At 35.9% G+C, this 19,574-nt stretch overlaps 2 protein-coding genes across 3 annotated transcripts; both read left to right on the plus strand.

Moving 5' to 3' along the window:
* The first annotated feature begins 363 nt into the window (after positions 1 to 363).
* LOC128680872 (juvenile hormone epoxide hydrolase-like) lies at positions 364 to 10,099 on the plus strand. The gene is made up of 8 exons (XM_053764339.2): positions 364 to 949; positions 4,072 to 4,248; positions 5,065 to 5,292; positions 6,274 to 6,438; positions 6,939 to 7,085; positions 7,413 to 7,617; positions 8,746 to 8,980; positions 9,842 to 10,099. The coding sequence occupies exons 2-8, from the start codon at positions 4,072 to 4,074 to the stop codon at positions 10,062 to 10,064; spliced, it is 1,380 nt and encodes a 459-aa protein (XP_053620314.1). The 5' UTR covers positions 364 to 949; the 3' UTR covers positions 10,065 to 10,099.
* Positions 10,100 to 10,734: 635 nt separating this feature from the next.
* On the plus strand, positions 10,735 to 19,509 carry LOC128680844 (juvenile hormone epoxide hydrolase-like). 2 transcript variants are annotated; one of them, XM_053764287.1, is made up of 8 exons: positions 10,735 to 10,878; positions 12,229 to 12,413; positions 12,808 to 13,035; positions 13,285 to 13,449; positions 14,538 to 14,723; positions 15,284 to 15,446; positions 17,683 to 17,917; positions 19,242 to 19,509. In XM_053764287.1, the coding sequence occupies exons 1-8, from the start codon at positions 10,791 to 10,793 to the stop codon at positions 19,465 to 19,467; spliced, it is 1,476 nt and encodes a 491-aa protein (XP_053620262.1). In that variant the 5' UTR covers positions 10,735 to 10,790; the 3' UTR covers positions 19,468 to 19,509. The 2 variants fall into 2 exon arrangements, with proteins under 2 accessions (XP_053620262.1, XP_053620263.1); XM_053764288.1 differs by having other exon boundaries at positions 10,799 to 10,891.
* The last annotated feature ends 65 nt before the right edge of the window (positions 19,510 to 19,574 follow it).

The following is a 19,574-nucleotide window of genomic DNA, read 5'->3' on the forward strand; positions in this document are numbered from 1 at the left end:
AGTTCGGCGGTCATTTCTTTCCGTACGAGTTTCCCGAATTTTACGCCAATGAAATTCTTACTGCTTTAACTGCGTTTAGGAAGATTCACAAATATTAATTAAGGATTTGTTTTTATGTAATTTTGCTATTATTCAAAGATTTCAGAACAAAATGCTTAGGATAATATGGTTATCCCATGCACCATTACGATTTTTCAAATTTTAACAAAGACAACAATTAGTTTTACTAATAATTACTCTGTACTGTGGTAATGATTGTTTTGGAAATGATTCCTTCTTCAAGAAAATTGAGGGATCGAAATGACAGCGCGGCAGCAGCGGTCGAAACGCACCGCGTTCCACCAGATTCGTGACCGTGTCTCCAACTTTCCAAACTTTAGTACGCTGTCGAATAACAGTGTTTGAAACTTGATCCTGTACGAGCGGGCTATGCCGAACATTGCGCTTCATGGCGACTCTCAGTTTGTATACAGTTTCCTTGGTGAGCGTCCATGTCTCGGCACCATAGGATCTAAGAAACCGAACGCTCTGAGAAACACTCATTGGTCCAGGCACTGTGTAGTATAAGTCGATTTCAATATGTCATCCATTCTGCTGTTAAATCTAGATAAAATACTCAATATTAAGGGTAAAAGTGATGTCAGAGTGTCCCTATAGAATAATTCTGGAGTGGCATCTCATATAGTGAAATAATTAGTAGCTTTGCCTTGGAAGATCACGAACGTGATTGCGCTGAGTAGACGAAATAATATTGATACAATAAATTATAATTTCTATATCCTTATACGTCCACAAGGGTCGTGGAATTATTTAAAAAAAATAATAAGAAAAATTAGAAGAACGAGTTAAGACACGATCTTTCAAATTATTATATTACTTCGCAGTAAATTGTCAGTTCAGTTAACGATACTCTGTGTTCGTGAGAGGGTCAAAGTATATCGCAGTCAAGGTGAGATATTTCATTTTGTAAATATTATTTTTTTTTACTAATTCGCACGCCGAAATGGAGACAACACAAAGTGAATTATAACCTAACAACTTTTGTAGATTACTTATTTTATTCAAATAAACAAATGAGTGATTGATTGGTCGATTGATTTGTGTCTCGGGGGGCTACCATGTATTAAACACGTCGCACGTCATTGCGTCTACACGTTGTCTCTTTTTTTACACGATGCGTACATACGCGATATGTGAAAAAGAGACAGAATGTGAACGTTAGTAACATGCTCCGTGTTTATATTTCTACGTCTCTCTTAACGTCATTTAAGTTTCGACGTACGCCAACACATATGTGTCAAAACCTATACAAAAAAACGGAGCACAACAACCGTGCTGCGTAGTCGTAACGGAGCACGACTGAGCAATAGGGACATGGCTATTTGTGTTACACAATAAATAACATCTGTGAGATTGTATGGAGGAAATACATTGTTACTTTTACACAACTCTGAATCAAATATTGTGATTTTAAAGTTAGCGAATAGGTATGTATATGTACGTTATGATAATTCCACTTTATAAATGTCTATCGATTCCGTTGTCTGTCTGTAATCAAGATTTTCTGTTTAAAAATAATTATTCCACAATTACAAGTTCCTATCGTGTAAACTCTTGCACGCGTTTCATTTTAGCGCAGCGAGATATTTCTTTTATCTGTGGTCGCCAGTGTTAATATATATATATATATATATATATATATATATATATATATATATATATATATATATATATATATATATATATATATATATATATATATATATATATTGTAATCAGCACTCGGATCACAATCATAACCTGTTTTGACATACCTTTTGACTATGTACATTATGTACTTTTATATATTATTAGAAAGAAAAAAAAAAAACATTGTAAGAAACAATAATGGTAAGCCGATCTGGCATGATAGGGACCAACACTGTTCAAATGAGTTTCTTTCGGCATTTCTTCTCAGCAGTGGTCGTTCCGAAATGCCAGTAGTTTCTAGCTTGTGAGAAATAACTATAAATTTAAAGATTGACGAGAAAAAGTGCCTGTGAAGGTCTAATTTCTGAATAAATGATTTGAATTTGAATTTGAATTTTGTCAGATTTAACTCTATACTGTATTCAACATTCACTGATACGGGAAATAAACAAGCCAAGAAATTTAAATTAGCGACATGACTCCATAAATGAACAACAACTAAAAATTTAACACCAAAAGAAAATGAGAACAAAATTAACAAAGGAATAATAAGAAATAATGATTTTTTTGTTCAAGGTTTGTTTACGTTTTGTCTCAGTCCCAGGTGAATAGAGTATAGTCGCTTAAAGGCATAAATGGGCGTGTGGTTCCGCCCTAATAGGACTACTCCATATACAAGACACAAACTTTAAAAGCTAATAGGCAACGATAGCATTCCCAAAGAGGGTTAACGTAAGGCCGGTTGTAAAATCATAGCCGAATCTTCCAAATTTAATGGCAATTTTTTTTACGCTAACACTGGGCTTTGGGCGTCATAGCTCCGAATGCAACCGGGAATGCGTAGATGAGAGAGAGAGAGGTGAATTTCACGAGCGCTTGAACTCATGTAGCCACCTGCAGTGTCCACTAATTTTTTTGAATAAATAATCTTTTTTTGTTAAATTAAACATTTATAAAATTGATATTGTAGCAGTACCATGAAATTAGTACTTTTTATTACTTGACTTATTTATAAAATAGGGTAATTAAATTGATTACAGTCTATGGTACAATTTAATAAACACTAATGACAGCCCGCGGCGGAGTTCACAACGCTCGTGAAATTCACCAGTTAAGGCTAAAACCCGAAGTGCAAAGTGCGACGAATCACCGTTATAATAGATATATGATAAAATAAAAGTAAATTATATATAATCTTACACATACATTTAACCATCTCTGATAATCTGCACCTGGTCTAGCCTAAGACAAGTAGGCTACACCTATTTCAAAATCAAAATATTAATTCAGAAATTAACCCTTCACAGGCACATTTTACGTCAAATTTTAAATTATATAGCACTCGCTGCGCCTATGGGCTTCGCTTCCGTGGGAATTTCGGAATGAAAAGTACCCTATGTGTTATTCCAGGTTATATTCTATCCGTGTACCAAATTTCATAACAATCCGTCCAGTAGATTTTGATGATCTTGTAAAGGCCGCACGATGGGTGACAACAGATCCATAGCGCTCTGTCCCTTTACTCTTGTGTGAGTGAAATAGAAGATTATGACAATGTCTATAGTTTTCGTCGATCGTTATCAAAAACAATGTAAATTTCTATTTTTAACTCCTCCAACCGAGAAATGTGAATAAATCATACAAGTTAATGTATTTATTATGTTACATAAATTATCTTCTGTTAGGCGAGAATAGGTTTGTGGTATGATGCTAATGACTGACTGTAGCAAAAAGTGGCTTATTGTCGAGCAATGCCCACTACCTGGTGGTCCTATATTGTATCCTGGTCCTGTATATATTTTGTAGAAAAATATTGTAGAGGTAACTGGTGACCAGAGGGTTGGTATATTATAACTCGGCCAGAGAATATTGCATTGCCATACAACATGGCAATGCTACCAGCCTTCAGGACACATTACCTCAAGGCAACGAATTGCCGGGACTGGCATTTTTGTAAATATTTAATTTGTAAGTTTGACGACCTCGGTGGCGCAGTGGCAAAGTTCTTGCCACTGAACCGAGAGGTCCCGGGTTCGATCCCCGGTGGGGTCATAATGGAAAATGATCTTTTTCTGATTGGCCCGGGTCTTGGATGTTTATCTATATATGTATTTGTTATAAAATATAGTATCGTTGAGTTTCTCCAACTTACTTTGGGGCTAACTCAATATGTGTGATTCGTCCTAATATATTTATATTTTTAATAAGTATAAGTTTAATTTAGTTCGTTTAAATTTTATTCATTTAGTTTTATTTTTATAGATTAAATCGAAATTCAAATAAAATTATATAAATTTCGAAACAATGAACGAAAAATATCGAACAAAAATAAATAAATTGTTCATTTTCGTTATTTTTACCGTCAATTTGGTGCAATTTCAGATGGTAAAGCTACTATTTCCCCTTCTGGCTATATCAACTGCTGTGGTGTGCTACATATACTTCCGACCCCCTCCTCCCCTTCCAGAACTGGACTATAGTAAATGGTGGGGACCTACTGAGAGGCAGGCGAGGCAGGATAGAAGCGTAAGACCTTTCAACGTTAGCTTTAGCAAAGAGGTAAATTCTTACATATTACAAAATTAAGTCCTTTTTGTGACTTCTTCTCTGTCTGTATAACTCAAAAACTACCGGACGGATTTTTGTACGGTTTTCACCGATAGATAGTGTGATTCCTGAGGAAGGTCTAAGTGTAATTATTATGTTTTATACCTGAGCGAAGCCGGAACGGGCCGCTAGTGAATAAATAAAATGCGCTTTTTTTCTACGCACCACAATAAATACCTACCCTCTTCATACTCGTATTCCTCATGGCTGAGGGTCGTGGTCACAATGAAACACACACAACAACTTTCTTGGCATTATTAATGAAGTGGTTTGCCATTGCCATTTTTTACATGAGTTAGATTGGTATACAAACTCACATGAGTTGCTTAGCGTTAAGCGTTAGCTGCCACATAGCAGAACTAGTCATCGAACCTGGGACCTTTCGATACAGGCGGGCGTCTTAACCATTACACCACCACCCTCATAAATACAGAATGCATAGTATAACAATATTCTAACTCATTTAAATGTATCTGGGTCCTGTGTTTAAGTATAGTTGTGTGGAGCCCTTGATGCAATGTATGATATTGAGTGTTATATATTAAAAAACAGGTATTAAACGCATAAATAGATAGCTTATTTCCCAGACGTTTCGGACCTTGTCACAAAGGTCGTGATCATAATATTGTGAATGCTATAGTAATAATATAGTAAATTATATTGAGTTTGAGCTAACGTAAATTATGGCATCTACGAGGAGATTTTGAATGGTCCCATTCTAAGGCGTAATCACAAGAGATAATCATTATATTTACGCTTAATTTTCAGATGATACAAGACCTAAAATGGCGTCTACAAAACCACCAACCCTTTACTCCTCCTCTAGAAGGGGTAGCTTTTGAATACGGCTTTAATACCGACACTCTACAACCCTGGTTGGATTACTGGGCTGATAGGTACCCATTTGAGGAGAGGCAGGAGTTTTTGAACAAATACCCACATTACAAGACTAATATACAAGGGTTGGATATACATTTCATCAGAGTCAAGCCGAAGGTAAAGAAGGAAGGTCTCTTTATTTAAATCATCCATTTGTAACGGGAGCCAGGTAATTATGCTCGACCGCCACAAAGGGAAGATCTTCTCGCCAGGCTAGGTGTTGCGCCTGGGGAACCGCACGGCTCCGACGGTGTCATGTCGGAGGTTGTATATATGCTTCCAATAGAAAACGCACTGTCTGCGCGATCTAGGCTTGTTAGCTTCTGGTAATGAGTCGACCGTATTGCCATCTGTCCGTAGATGTCGTGGATCACTTGTGTGGCTTGTTATTCGTTGCGTTTGGTCGGCTTTTTACATCTGCGGCGTTGTGCATGTGGCTAATGTGGTAAATATCTCCATATTTTAGCTGAAGATTGTATCTCTGACTTTTATTTGAATGTAGTTTTCATTCATGAATCTCACATATCGGTTTCAATCTCGATAATGCGCTGGGCCGATGAAAGAAAGAAAGGAAAATAGCGAGGAATCATCTAAACTGGTATTATGCCATACATAATAACAGTTTAGATGATTCCTCGCTACAACATAAGCTAGACCAAAGAATAATGAGCATTCGTTTTTAAAAATCTTGATTGAGAATACTTTTAAAATTATGGGAAACACTTGGATGCAATCGGCAAAGAGTCAAATGGAAAAACACAATATCCCAAGCAAAGAAGAAGATGCGTTATTTGTGCTGTAAAAACCCAAGTCTCGCAGCTCAGTTTTTCTACCGTAAAAAGTTGTATATCCATGTAATACCAAATCGGTTAATTTATTTTATCCCTACTTAAGGGACCTTTTAAGTTATTACGTAAGTTATTATCATATCAATATTAAAAATCGATCGACTTGGCCATCGCATGATTAGATTGTTTATCATATTAGATTGTTCTATATCACAACATTATAGCACTACGGGCCATCAACCTGGTTTCTCACCAAAGTCTTTCTGATGTGGGATGAATTAGGTATGGCGAACTATCTAATTGTTTTCAGGTATCTTTTGGAGTCCAGTTAGTCCCAATGCTCCTATGCCACGGCTGGCCTGGTTCTGTCAGAGAGTTTTACGAAGCGATCCCATTTCTGACTGCCATCAGTAACGACAGGAATTTCGCGCTAGATCTTATTATACCCAGCATGCCTGGTTATGGGTTTTCTGACGTAAGTATCTCTGATATCGTCACATTTAAATGAGATTCATACTTTCCAGTTTGTACAAACAGATGGATTTACGCTCAGGATTATTCCCAGTTTCTTTCTAAAAAGTCAGCGTCAACGCAATTTTTGGGAATCCAACACAAACAAAAAACAGATGGATCAAGGTTTATCCTGTTCCAAATTTTATCAAAAAAACTACGAGTTTGGAAAATAAAATTATAAAGAAAAAATATAAACATTTTTTCTTTATAATATTAAAAAAATATAAATATTTTTTCTCGTATTATTAATATTTTTAGTCGTAGGTATCGTAGTATGAATTGTATATATACTTTACGAGCGGCTCGCTTCGTTCGCTCGAGTAAAACCAGAATAAAAAAGCCTATAGAGGAATCTCTGTGACAAATTTCATCAAAATCGGCCCTGTAGTTTTGAGTTTATTCACTACAAACAAAAAAACAAATCTTTTCTCTTTATGATATTAATATGGACTTATTACACAGGCTGCAGTTCGCCCTGGCCTCGGAGCCGTGGAAATAGCAATCGTCTTCAAAAATCTGATGAGGAGGCTGGGCTTCCAGAAGTTCTATTTCCAGGGGGGCGACTGGGGTGCCTTTGTTGGTTCTAGCATGGTCACCTTGTTCCCTGAGGTTAGTCTTTCGATAATAATATGATTTGAAATGTGCGATAGTGGTAGTCACTCTCATAAGGGTCGATAATTGGATGGGTAATGAAAAATGTATTATCTTGAGTAAGAAGATTCATTTAGTCATTGGTCCCGGTTGTATTTGCTATCGTTAAAACCCGCCAATGGCCCATTACTTCAGGCTAAAATATATTTTGTGCGATTGTGAAAAACCATGTTTTAGACTTTTTGTTATGAGTAAGAGAGTACGAATATATCCTACTTATAAAACCTTTCTCTGTTTGTGTACAGTAAGAAATGCTAAAATAAAGTTCTCTTTTCGCTATTCTAGGATATTTTAGGATACCACACAAACATGGTCTTCTCAACAGCTCCTACGGTATCTGCACTGACGGCTATAGGGTCTATCTACACCCCATTGATAGTAGAAGACAAATACGCAGATCGTTTGTATCCATACTTCATGAAATTCCTGCCAAATATAGTTCAAGAGACTGGATATCTGCATTTACAAGCGACGAAACCTGATACTGTAGGTGAGAAGTTGCGCCGCGATGATATGAAAATAATAAAACCAGAACTTTTTTTACAGATAATTATAATTGTCTGTAAAAAAAAGGTAACATCCTTGCATCCTAAATTGACGCTAACGTAACCCTAACTAATATAATAAATGCGAAAGTATGTTTGTTTGTTACGCTATCTGCTCAACTAATTTTCTTGAAATTTTGAATAAACGTAGATCGAAGTACGGATAAGGACATAGGATACCTATCATCCCGGTAAAATACCTGTCCCCGTGGGAAATGAACACGAGCGAAACTGCGGGCAACTAGTAATCTATATACACTTAAACGAACAAACAACTCCTAATTACAATAAATTTCTATACATCTAAAGGGTACTTCTGTAAATTTGCTGCAGACCACGCGAAAATACGCCAAATCATTATGTTTTATTAATAATTCTATCGCTCGTGATAACGGCAAAAATATTGCAAGATTAGGTTTTTACATTGTCATACAAGCCCAATTTTACATTGTCATATTTTACTGGCTCTCATATCTGATACTTTTATGGCAATTCATCAATAGCATGCTTAATATAACACCCAAGCACAATATAATTATACTAACTAGATGTTGCTGGCCTTTAGGAATTGATTTATTTTTCAAAAGATACCCTATGTTTGAACCCTTAACTATAGCCGTACCGGATTTCATCAGAATCGGTTCAGCTGATTAGCCGTGAAGAGTGAACAGACAAACAGGCAGTCGGACTTTCGCATTTATACTCGTAATTGGTTTGATAATTATTCAAGTGTAATACTGTAATTCTTATTGGTGATTTGGTAACTATACTAGCTTAGTTGACAAGTTTAATTATGTTTTTCATTTTTATTGTATCGTTATTTGTTGTGTAAACTGTATGTTATAATATTGTACAATGTTGTTATTGTTAAACATGATCAGTGAATTTGTTACAAACCAGTGTAAACAACTACTTTGGAGGAGCGGGCTCTTCAAACACAAGTATTTTATACTTAAATGGAGGACCCAGTCATATATGAGCTATTGTAAAAAAAGAGTCTAATAAAGATATTATTATTATTATTAATCAGCCTAAAGAACATAATATAATGATCCAAAACCTTTCAATTTCAGGTGTGGCCCTAAGTGACTCCCCTGCGGCACTCCTAGCATATATTCTAGAGAAATTCTCAACGTACACTAACATGGACAACAGATATTTAGCAGACGGTGGTTTAGAGAAATTCTACACTAAAGATCAGCTGATTGATAACCTCATGCTGTACTGGTCCACTAACACCATCACCACTTCGATGAGATTGTACGCTGAGACGTTTAATAAAAGGGTTGCGGATATGAGACTTGATGAGTAAGTGGAAATTAGTGACGACCTCAGTGGCGCAGTGGTAAAGTGCTTGCCTCTGAACCGAGAGGTCCCGGGTTCGATTCCCGGTTGGGTCATGATGGAAAATTATCTTTTTCTGATTGGCCCGGGTCTTGAATGTTTATCTATATATGTATTTGTTATAAAATATAGTATCGTTGAGTTAGTATCCCATAACACAAGTCTCGAACTTACTTTGGGGCTAGTTCAATCTGTGTGATTTGTCCTAATATATTTATTTATTTATTGTTTATTAGTATGTACTAGCAGCCCATCCAGATTTCGCTCGGGTAGAATCATAGTATCACACCTAGAGCTTCGTCAGGAATCACACTCAAAAATCCGCATAAAAATCCGTTGCGTAGTTTGAAAGATCTAAGTATACATAAGAACAGATTAATGGGAAATGACTTTATTTTATACTATGTTGTGATGTGTTTCTTTGTTTTTAACCCCCGACGCAAAAAGAGGGGTGTTATAATGGTAAAGATCGAAAGGTCCCAAGTTCGAATCCTACTCGTGCCACATGAGTTTGTATACCAATCTGACTCATGTATAGTAGTTTTCATCCAACACTACCTTAGTGATATTGGCGATTAAGCTACCCTCACAATGGTCGGTCATTGGTTGGATGCCTAAAAATGTATTATCTTGAGCTCCTCCATACTTCGCTTAAAGCCTTTGGTTCGGATTGTATTTGCAGTCGTTAAAACCCGCCAATCTTCAATGGACCCGCGTAGTGGGTCATACCCATACTTATCCATCCTTGAGGAAGCCCAGTGCGCCAGCAGTGGGGACGTTAAAATGGCTGATGATAATTATACATGTATAAATTTATCTTCACAGGATACCAACCCCAGTACCAACCTGGGCTCTTCAAGCTAGACACGAGCTATCCTTCCTTCCACCCTGGATGATAAGGTTTAAGTATCCTAACCTACTCAATGCCACCATGTTGGATGACGGCGGTCATTTTGTGGCCTTGGAGATGCCTGAAGTATTCGCAAATGACGTTCTAAATGCTGTTAAAGCTTTTAGAGATTATCATCATAGCAATCTTGAGGTTTAGTGATGTTTCGTTTAGAAATAAATGTTTTTAAAAGAAAAAAATGTTTTTGTTTTTTTTTAATTTCGATACTTGTGAAATTATGGCTGAGGTCATCATTATCAACAGCCATTTAAACGTCCCCGCTACTGGGGCATACGTCATCCGTATGGATAGACCTGTAATGATGACTGAGGATTTATGCTATTTTATTATTTTTATTACTAGATGTTGCCCGGGGTTTCGCTCCCGTGAGAATTTTTAGATAAAATAAAGCCTATAGCAATCTACCTTTCTAATGGTGAAAGAATTTTTGAAATCGGTTCCATAGTTTCGGAGATTATCCGCCTCAAACATACTAGATGTTGCCCCGGGCTTCGCTCCCGTGAGAATTTCGAGATAAAATATAGCCTATAGCAATCTTGGATAATGTACCTTTCTATTAGTGAAAGAATTTTTGAAATCGGTTCGGTAGTTTCGGAGATTACCCGCCTCAAACACACAAACTCACAAATGCTTATCTCTTTATAATAATAGTACAGATTTATTATTATTTCAACAAATTTAGAAATATTTCACAACTACATTTAATTGACAACCGAGTCGAAACAGATGAAACTGTTCATGATAAATCAAGTTTCATTAATTTGTTGACTAAACAATTATGTCATGGTGACAAACAAATTTTTAACTATCCAAATTCGGTAATTATTAATCTCAAAAGGGGAGATAGACACATTACCGCTCAGGATGAAGATAACAAAGTGTTCGATGAAGAAACATAATAGTATCAGTATACCGGCGAATAAGCAAGTGTTAGGACGTGAGGACGTGACAAGTAAGTGACACTGGTTGGTTTTATTTGCTTTTATTTTTCAAATAGACGCAGTTTTATGACTACTTAAATATCCCATAGATAGAAGAATTAACATTCAGTACTGTTGAATGTTAAATAGTTGTTGTGGCCTAAAAGATGTTAAAATAGTGACAATTGTAAATTTTATTCGTTTTGTGAAATATAAATTCAACAAAAACGTTGTTTTTGTAAATCAAGTTATGATATATTTATACAGATTTTTTGATAAACTATTTAAACCAAATCATCACAAAAAAAAAAACATCTGCTTCATATTTTGTCCACATCTGTCACATCCATTTCAAACCCAAAACTCTTATACATAAGATTCAATATTGCGATACAATAATTTAGTACTGCTACTGTGAGTATTATGTAATCTGTGGTACTGTTGAGAGTTTATGAGCCTTATCGCTTATGTAATAAGGCCGAAAATGATTGTTAGTAAACAGAACAGATAACCATTTAGATCTAAAAATATGCCATGATATCAAAGAAACATGACAATAACCCGACTCATCATGACAACAGTAGGGGCTCGTATCAAATTTGATAGTCAAAATCGCCTTGGTAATTGATATGTTATGGGAACAGGCAAATTTTTTGAAATTACGAGGTGGAAAATAATAATGAATGATGAGTAACAGAAAATACGAAAATACTTAGATGAAATTAAAATTATTAAATAAAATTATTAATTTTTATCTGCCATAGCAGATAAATTAAAAAGTGAGTGTAAAAATATATCTATTTTCTACAACCCAAAAGCATAGGGCATAGGACGCAAGATTGATAAATTGCTCGATTATATTGCACCACACTCGCACACAAGGTTAGCGAATTCGTTTGGTAATTCCTCTGGGGTCTGCACTGTTGCCATCCTTGCCACCGGGTAATTCCATTGTGTACTCTAAATATATTATCTAGACACAATGTAGGTACCTAATGTATTTTTTTTATAGTTGGCTGTCAGACCACGCAAAGCCAAATATTAGATGTAAATTATTGAAAATTGGTATGTGGCCCACATAATTTTTCAACTTTAACATCTATTTTTGGGTCATTGAGTTGAGTGTAATACTCTCTTATGAAGACCAAAAATTTTTTTATAATTTTTTTGACATCAATTTCTTTTGAAACCAACTCAGCTTCACCATCTGTATCTGTTCACGAAACTTGTGCAATGTTAAATAAATTACCCTGTAATAAGTGATCAACTTTCTGACTGCATCAAAAGTTCAGTTTTTGTCAAAATTATTTTGTTGCAATTAACCTAATTGTCACAAATAAGATGAACTTACCATAGATATTCGAATCTCTATTTTTTCATAGAAATGGCTCGAGTGCTGACAGTCCTGGCTGTGGTAGCCATTGGCGTTGGGATATGGTATGCTTGTCCATGTCAAGACTCGCCACAAGCACCAAAACTGGATTTAGAAGAATGGTGGGGCCCTAATGAGCTGAAGGGGAAGACTGATAGCAGTGTACGACCATTCCAGATCAAATTTGATGATGCGGTAAGAATCAAAAATCTGGGGACACAGCAGTGCTTTCATTCAATTCAAATTTAGTTCAGTAGATTACAGTTGTCATGTCAGGTTTCTGACCAAGCGTTGAAGTGATAATCTGCAAAACTTTAGAAAGAAATGGTTATATTTTGCATCGTTTTGAAAGGTGTTGGGGGAGACAGCGTCGCTTCAGTTGTATCTGGAGCATCTAGCTAAAATTGTCTCATAGTCCGGTACGTACTTTGATTAGTGTTAAATGCAGCAAGTACACAATCTGGACAGGCACTGATTAATAAGAGTCTTAGTATTACTACGTAACACCTGCACTTATAGCACATATACCAATTACACTAATTACAAAATTATACACGAACCGGGATTAATGCCTCTCATTTATTTGCAGCTAGTACAAGACCTGAAGTCTCGTCTCAAGAACCACCGCCCTTTCACTCCACCTCTTGAAGGTATTGGCTTCGAATACGGCTTCAACGGCAAAACTTTGGAAACCTGGGTCAAGTACTGGGCTGATCAGTACCCTTTCAGTGAACGGGAGAAGTTCTTGAACCAGTTCCCTCAGTACAAGACTAATATCCAGGGTTTGGACATCCATTTCATCAGGGTTAAAACTCAGGTATGGAAGTCGGTGGTAAACCTATTTAAGTTTAACTTAATTGAATAAAGAATGTTGAATTTGAAATTCGGACCGACAACCACTGCTGAAGAAATGCCGAAAGAAACTCATTTTAAATAGTGTGTAGTTCCCTATAATGTCAGAAGGGTTTACCATTAATGGGTTTTTTTTTTCTAGTAGTATAACCACTTGACTGTTCATAAACATGTCATATTTATGTATCTGTGATAACTGTATTTCTTTCTTCAGGTCCCTCAAGGAGTGCAAGTGGTACCTCTCCTACTCATGCATGGTTGGCCAGGCTCTGTGAGGGAGTTCTACGAAGCAATCCCACTTCTGACAAAGCAGAGAGAAGGTTACGACTTCGTGTTTGAAGTCATTGTTCCCAGTATACCTGGATATGGATTCTCTGATGTAAAGTATATATTTATGACAAACGTATCATTTATATCTGAAACATGATGATCCACACATACAAGGATCTTCAAGTTGTATGCTAACTTGAAAATCCCTGTGGCCTATATTGGTCGCCATGCCGGACTGCTACACTGGAGGTCCCAGTTTCGATTCCCGGTCAGGTCAAGATGGAAAATTATTATTATTAGATTGACCCGGGTCTTGGATGTTTATCTGTATATGAATTTGTTATAAAATATGGTATTGTGTTAGTATCCCACAACACAACCTCTTTGGGGCTAACACAATCTGTGTGATTTGTACATTATATTATTATTTATTTATTTCTTCCTGGGCAATATGGCATAGTTGGCCATTGCCTGACGATTTTTCCTTCGTAACAATAAAGTAATGGTCCATAAATTGCCCACCTACATAACATATGATGGAAACCGAAAGGGCCCTGGTCCGACGTGACAGTCCAGTGACTACCCCTGCTCATACATTAGAGCTCAAAATTGTAGAGCAAATTTTTGTCTCGTCATCATTCTCTCGATGTACAATTTTGGGCCTTAATTGAAAGCTGGAAATTCACTGACGCAGAAATGCGACGAAATATGCTAAATCATAACTCGGCGTCAACTAGTAAAACATGTTTAAACTTGAACTAATATCACTTACCTATTGTTTAGTTGTTATTACAAATATTATGTAATAATTTCGGACTTCAAAGTTTATCATTGATATGTCAAGATGATACAACAAAAATATTTATTTTTGTGTTATAGGGACGTAGAGACAATTTTTTTTTTAACTTATCAATATGACACATCACCTTATTCATATCAACGAAAAGAGTTTATTCATGCGCGATCTTATTATGCACACAAAATTTTGAACTATTAATGTTTTAATAGCGTGTTTTTTGGAAACTGTCCCTTTTTGACATACATTTCTTTGGAAACCAAATGGAATACACGCGAATGCTGACACGATGGCTGACTCATGCGAATACACGCATGAGTCAGCCATCGCAAAGTTCAATCACAACTACGGTACAAGTTGGATACTCCAGACAAAATGTATGAAACGTCCTTTGGTTTTAGGGTGCTGTTCGTCCAGGACTGGCCGCTCCACAAGCAGCGGTCATCTTCCGCAACCTGATGCATAGACTTGGCTTCAAGAAATTCTACATCCAGGGAGGAGATTGGGGTGCATTAATCGCCTCATGTCTCGCCACGTTGTTCCCTGACGAGATATTGGGACATCATAGCAACGCTGCTATTGTTCAGGTAAAATTATGCCTTTCATCATCATCTCAGCTACAAAAAGTCCACTGGACATCCAGGCCTCTTCCGAAGACTTCCACAATGATCGATCAAAAGCAGCTCGCGTCCAGCGTCTTCTTGATACTTTGACGATATCGCCAGATCAGCTCAAGCCAGATGTGGCCGCCATTTTAGTACCGTTTTTATTATCATCAATATCGTATAGTTTTCTAAAGGTGTAGGCAGAGTTAGTGCTATGATCCTGACAAATCTCACTTGTATCCTCTAAATTCATTCCATGCATGCTCTCCAGTTATAGATGCTTCTAATGTCACGTTTTTGCAGGAAAATCTATAATATACAACCCCACCTAATTTAACAATTCATTCTTTTGGAACTTTATCAAAGATCTATTCCAGATCGACCTAGGTTTCATTTATAAGTATGTGATATAAAATATAATATTAGTGTCGTTGAGTTAGTATCCTACAAGTCACGAACTTACTTTGAGGGTTTTAGAATTGAATATACCTATATGAATAATTTGGAATTTTGTCCATATAATTATTAATATATTCTTCCAGACCAGCGGAAATATGTTGAAACATATCCTGGGATCATTCATGCCTTCGTTAGTAGTGGAATCCAATCTGATGGACCGCATGTATCCTCTGTCGAAGTACTTCAGCTTCCTCCTTGAAGAGATGGGATATATGCACTTGCAAGCCACCAAGCCAGATACTGTTGGCAAGTTGCTCAATTTATTTATTACTAGCTGGGCCCCGGGGCTTTCCTCCCATGGGAATTTCGAAATAAAAAGTACCCTATGTATTATTCCAGCTTATATTCTACCCGTGTACCAAATTTAATAACAATCCGTCCAGTAAATTTTGCGTGAAAGAGTAACAAGGGTGAATTTCACGAGCGAGAAATTACTATTTAATATAAAAATTGACGTGAAAATGTGCCTGTGATGGTCTAATTTCTGAATAAATTATGTGAAATTTGAATTTGCGAGCATGTAGAAATAGGCCTGCCTGATGCGCAGTAGTCATCGAAGCCTGTGCATCACTCATCATCATATCGAATATGTTATTGGTGTCAGATTTTATTCAAGTCGCCTAAAGGCATCTGACATGACTTTTACGACTACTTACCGTCATCTAGCAGCAGGTAGTCGATAAACACTAGTAAACTAAACTGTCCACCAGTGTACAGGTTTCCTCACGAAGCTTTTCTTTCACCGGAAGCAAGTGGTGGTCTATGAAAACTACAATACATGAGTCAGTTACGATAAGAACCTGAGACCTTTCGATCTACATGCGGGCGTCTTAACCACTACACCACCACCACTGCAACACTAGGGTTGTCACACTATTACATCGATGCAATAAAACGTTTTATATTTAGATTATTTCTGCATTAGAACGTTGGTGTGTGAAATGGGAATGTCTACTGAGACTACTGATGTTCATATTCTTGACATTATTAATTGAGCAGGTTGCTCAATTAACGTTGCCAAGAAAATAAACATATTTAATTGAAACGAATGAAGATGTAGATAAATGGTTCAAAATATCTGTGCATTTTATTGATCCGGGTCAATGATAATGAAAACAATATATTTGTTGATATAAGCCTTGAAAAGTTCGAAATAACACTAACGAAGATAACATACGATAATGTTGTATTATCTCGTCTATCACAATCATGTATCAAAATAGGAGCACTTTTTAAATTTAAAATGCTCTATAGCTTCTTCTATTTTGTGGCATTGTTCAGGATTGATGTTGCACTGGCAACCAACAAAAAAAGAAAGTTTATTTTTGCATTCCTTAATTTAAAATATTTTTTCACAATGACATATACAAGGATTCCCGCCTATTGATTTTAATATGAAAATTGACAAATTTGTTATTTTTGTTGTAAAATCCAAAAAGGCAATATAATTTCATTTAATGTCTGCTGCATCTTCGTTTTATTTTTTGCTGACCAAAGATTTTGGCCAGCCATATTGACATTTTATCGAGAATTTTTCATCAATGCGAATGATAAACAATAGGCGATGGGCTAGCAACTTGAAACTATTAATAAATGAAAATCAAAATCAAATCATTTATTCAGAAATTAGGCCTTCACAGGCACTTTTTCACGTCATATTCTAAATTAAATGATGTTTACCAAAGCTACAAACTACTAGCATTTCGGAACGACCACTGCTGCCAGCTGAGAAGAAATGCCGAAAGAAACTCATTCAAACAGTGTTGGTCCCTATTATGCCAGAAGGGCTTACCATTTTTTAAATATAAATTTATGTATAATTTTTTATCAGTAATATAACATGTAAGTACACAATAAAGTACATGGTCAAAAGGTATACTGAAACATATTATGATTGTGATCAAGTGCTGCAAGGAAAATATATATACTTATACTTATACTTATATATTTCATATAGCTTATGGTCTCATGATAGAATATGATCATTCCATATCTTCCAATGGATGTCGTACGAATGTGACACCAATGGTGTTGCAGGCATCCATAGGCTGCGGTAACCACACACCATCAGATGGGCTGCATGCCTATTTGCCTCCTTGATTGTATAAAAACTAAAATGAAAAATAAAGAGTGATGAGAGAGACAATAATATTACTATTGTTTATCCACGAATAACCCATCATCCATATATACATGTCCTTTAAGTTTAAGATCCTAACTCATGGTTCTATCTGCCCCGTAATAAATAAAGACGTGATAGAGTGCACATATGTATATGTATAAGACCTATATTTGTTAATTGACGTCCTTGGAGAAAAGGCTGCGGTGAAGTTTGTTGCACCGCTTCTTCTTCACCTGCGCTTTGGAAGCCGGCAGTAGACTTAGTTTAAGTAATTTTTGACGTCAATAAGTGATGTATATCATCCTAAATTGAATAAAGAATTTTGAATTTGAATTTGAATTTGAATTATTTATATTTCAGGCACGTCCATAAACGACTCCCCGGCTGGTCTCCTCGCTTATGTATTGGAGAAATTCTCGACTTGGACCAGAGAAGAACACAGGTCCAAACTGGATGGAGGTCTAGAATTCCGCTTCACCAAGGATCAGCTGATTGACAATCTCATGATATACTGGACCTCTAAGTCTATGACCACTTCTATGAGGTTTTACGCTGAGAATATGAGCAAGAAGACTTTTGCGTTGAAAATTGATGAGTGAGTGATAAGATTTTACTGCTTCAAATATTATTTTATCTTAATTACAAGTTTTACTATTACACACATGTAAACATACATAGCAACACGAACATAGTCTGTCCATAATCGACTGAATCATTCCAATATCAGGCATGAGTCATTATCATATAAGTCATTATCATTTTAAGCAGGAGCTAAGTATGTAACTAATTTATTAGTCTTTTAGTCGAATAAACTCCATTTTATCAAAATGTCCATCTACCGATACTACAATAATATCTATATCTTATTAGCAAACAAAACATATTACAAACACTTGATGGACAAAAAAATAAATTTTAATTTTAAGGAGCTGTTCTACTGTTCTCAAACTAAAATTTGTAAACCAATAATACTTATGTACGCTATATATGGCAAAATATACACAGATTATTATAATGGAAAAAATGCACCTACTTCAGGGATATATGACGTGATATGTCTATGAATTTTAACATTGCTGTCTTTATTTGGGGGTTAAAAACAAATAGGACATTGATCCCTGAAAAAAATTACACCACAGAGCCTTAATCTCGTACCACCTAATATCACTATTCAAGAGAATACAAAATCCGTATCTAACTACCAATAGAATGAATGGTTACAAATTATTGCTACAGAATAATAACTTATAATAATATATATATATATTGGGACAAATCACACAGATTGAGCTAGTCCCAAAGTAAGTTCGAGACTTGTGTAATGGGATACTAACTCAACGATACTATATTCTATAATAAATACATATATAAATAAACATCCAAGACCCGGGCCAATCAGAAAAAGATCATTTTCCATCATGACCCGACCAGTTCCAGACTCTCGGTTCTGTGGCAAAAACCTTACCACTGCGCCACCGAGGTCGTCATTATTACATTAATTAATTTATCAATTACATTAATTAACTTAAATGAATTTATGTTCACTATATGGACATGATCTGAAATTAAGATTTATTATTATTTTTATTTCTCTTCTTGGTTTACGACAAACCGGTATACAGATAGCACGGGCCTAAGCCAAGTGGATATTAGGGAGGGAATCAATATCGATAATTTGAATCACTTCTTCTCTTCTGCTGGAGCTAGAATTTTGCATGACTTGATTATTATTATTAATATCGCAGAATTCAAACTAATTTGCGAAAATCGCATAATTTGTTTTTAATACTTTTATTTACCGCAATTTAAATCCAGCAATATATACATATAACGAATTACCGCGAAAGTTCCGCGAACTGTTTCGCGATAATATATATAACTGGTACACAATTCAATCCAAAATATTTTTCTGTTTTTAGAGTCAAGACTCCCGTACCAACGTGGGCCCTGCAAGCCAAACATGAAATCATGTACAATCCACCAAGCTTTCTCAAAGTTAAATACATGAACTTGATCAACACGACTGTGCTTGATGATGGCGGACATTTCTTTGCACTCGAGCTTCCGAAAGTTTTCGCGGACGACGTGTTCAAAGCTGTGAAAGCTTTCAGAGAATGGCACGCGAAAAGGAAATCTGAGCTGTGATGTGGTTTAGGTTAAGTTTTGTTTATAAAATTTTGTTATATTCATGTGTTTTCTTTATTTACATAGATAATAGAGTATTGTGGTATTTTTATTGGGTGGGAGCTTTG

Source organism: Plodia interpunctella, chromosome 25 (genome assembly GCF_027563975.2).
Source record: "Plodia interpunctella isolate USDA-ARS_2022_Savannah chromosome 25, ilPloInte3.2, whole genome shotgun sequence".
Taxonomy (NCBI): domain Eukaryota; kingdom Metazoa; phylum Arthropoda; class Insecta; order Lepidoptera; family Pyralidae; genus Plodia; species Plodia interpunctella.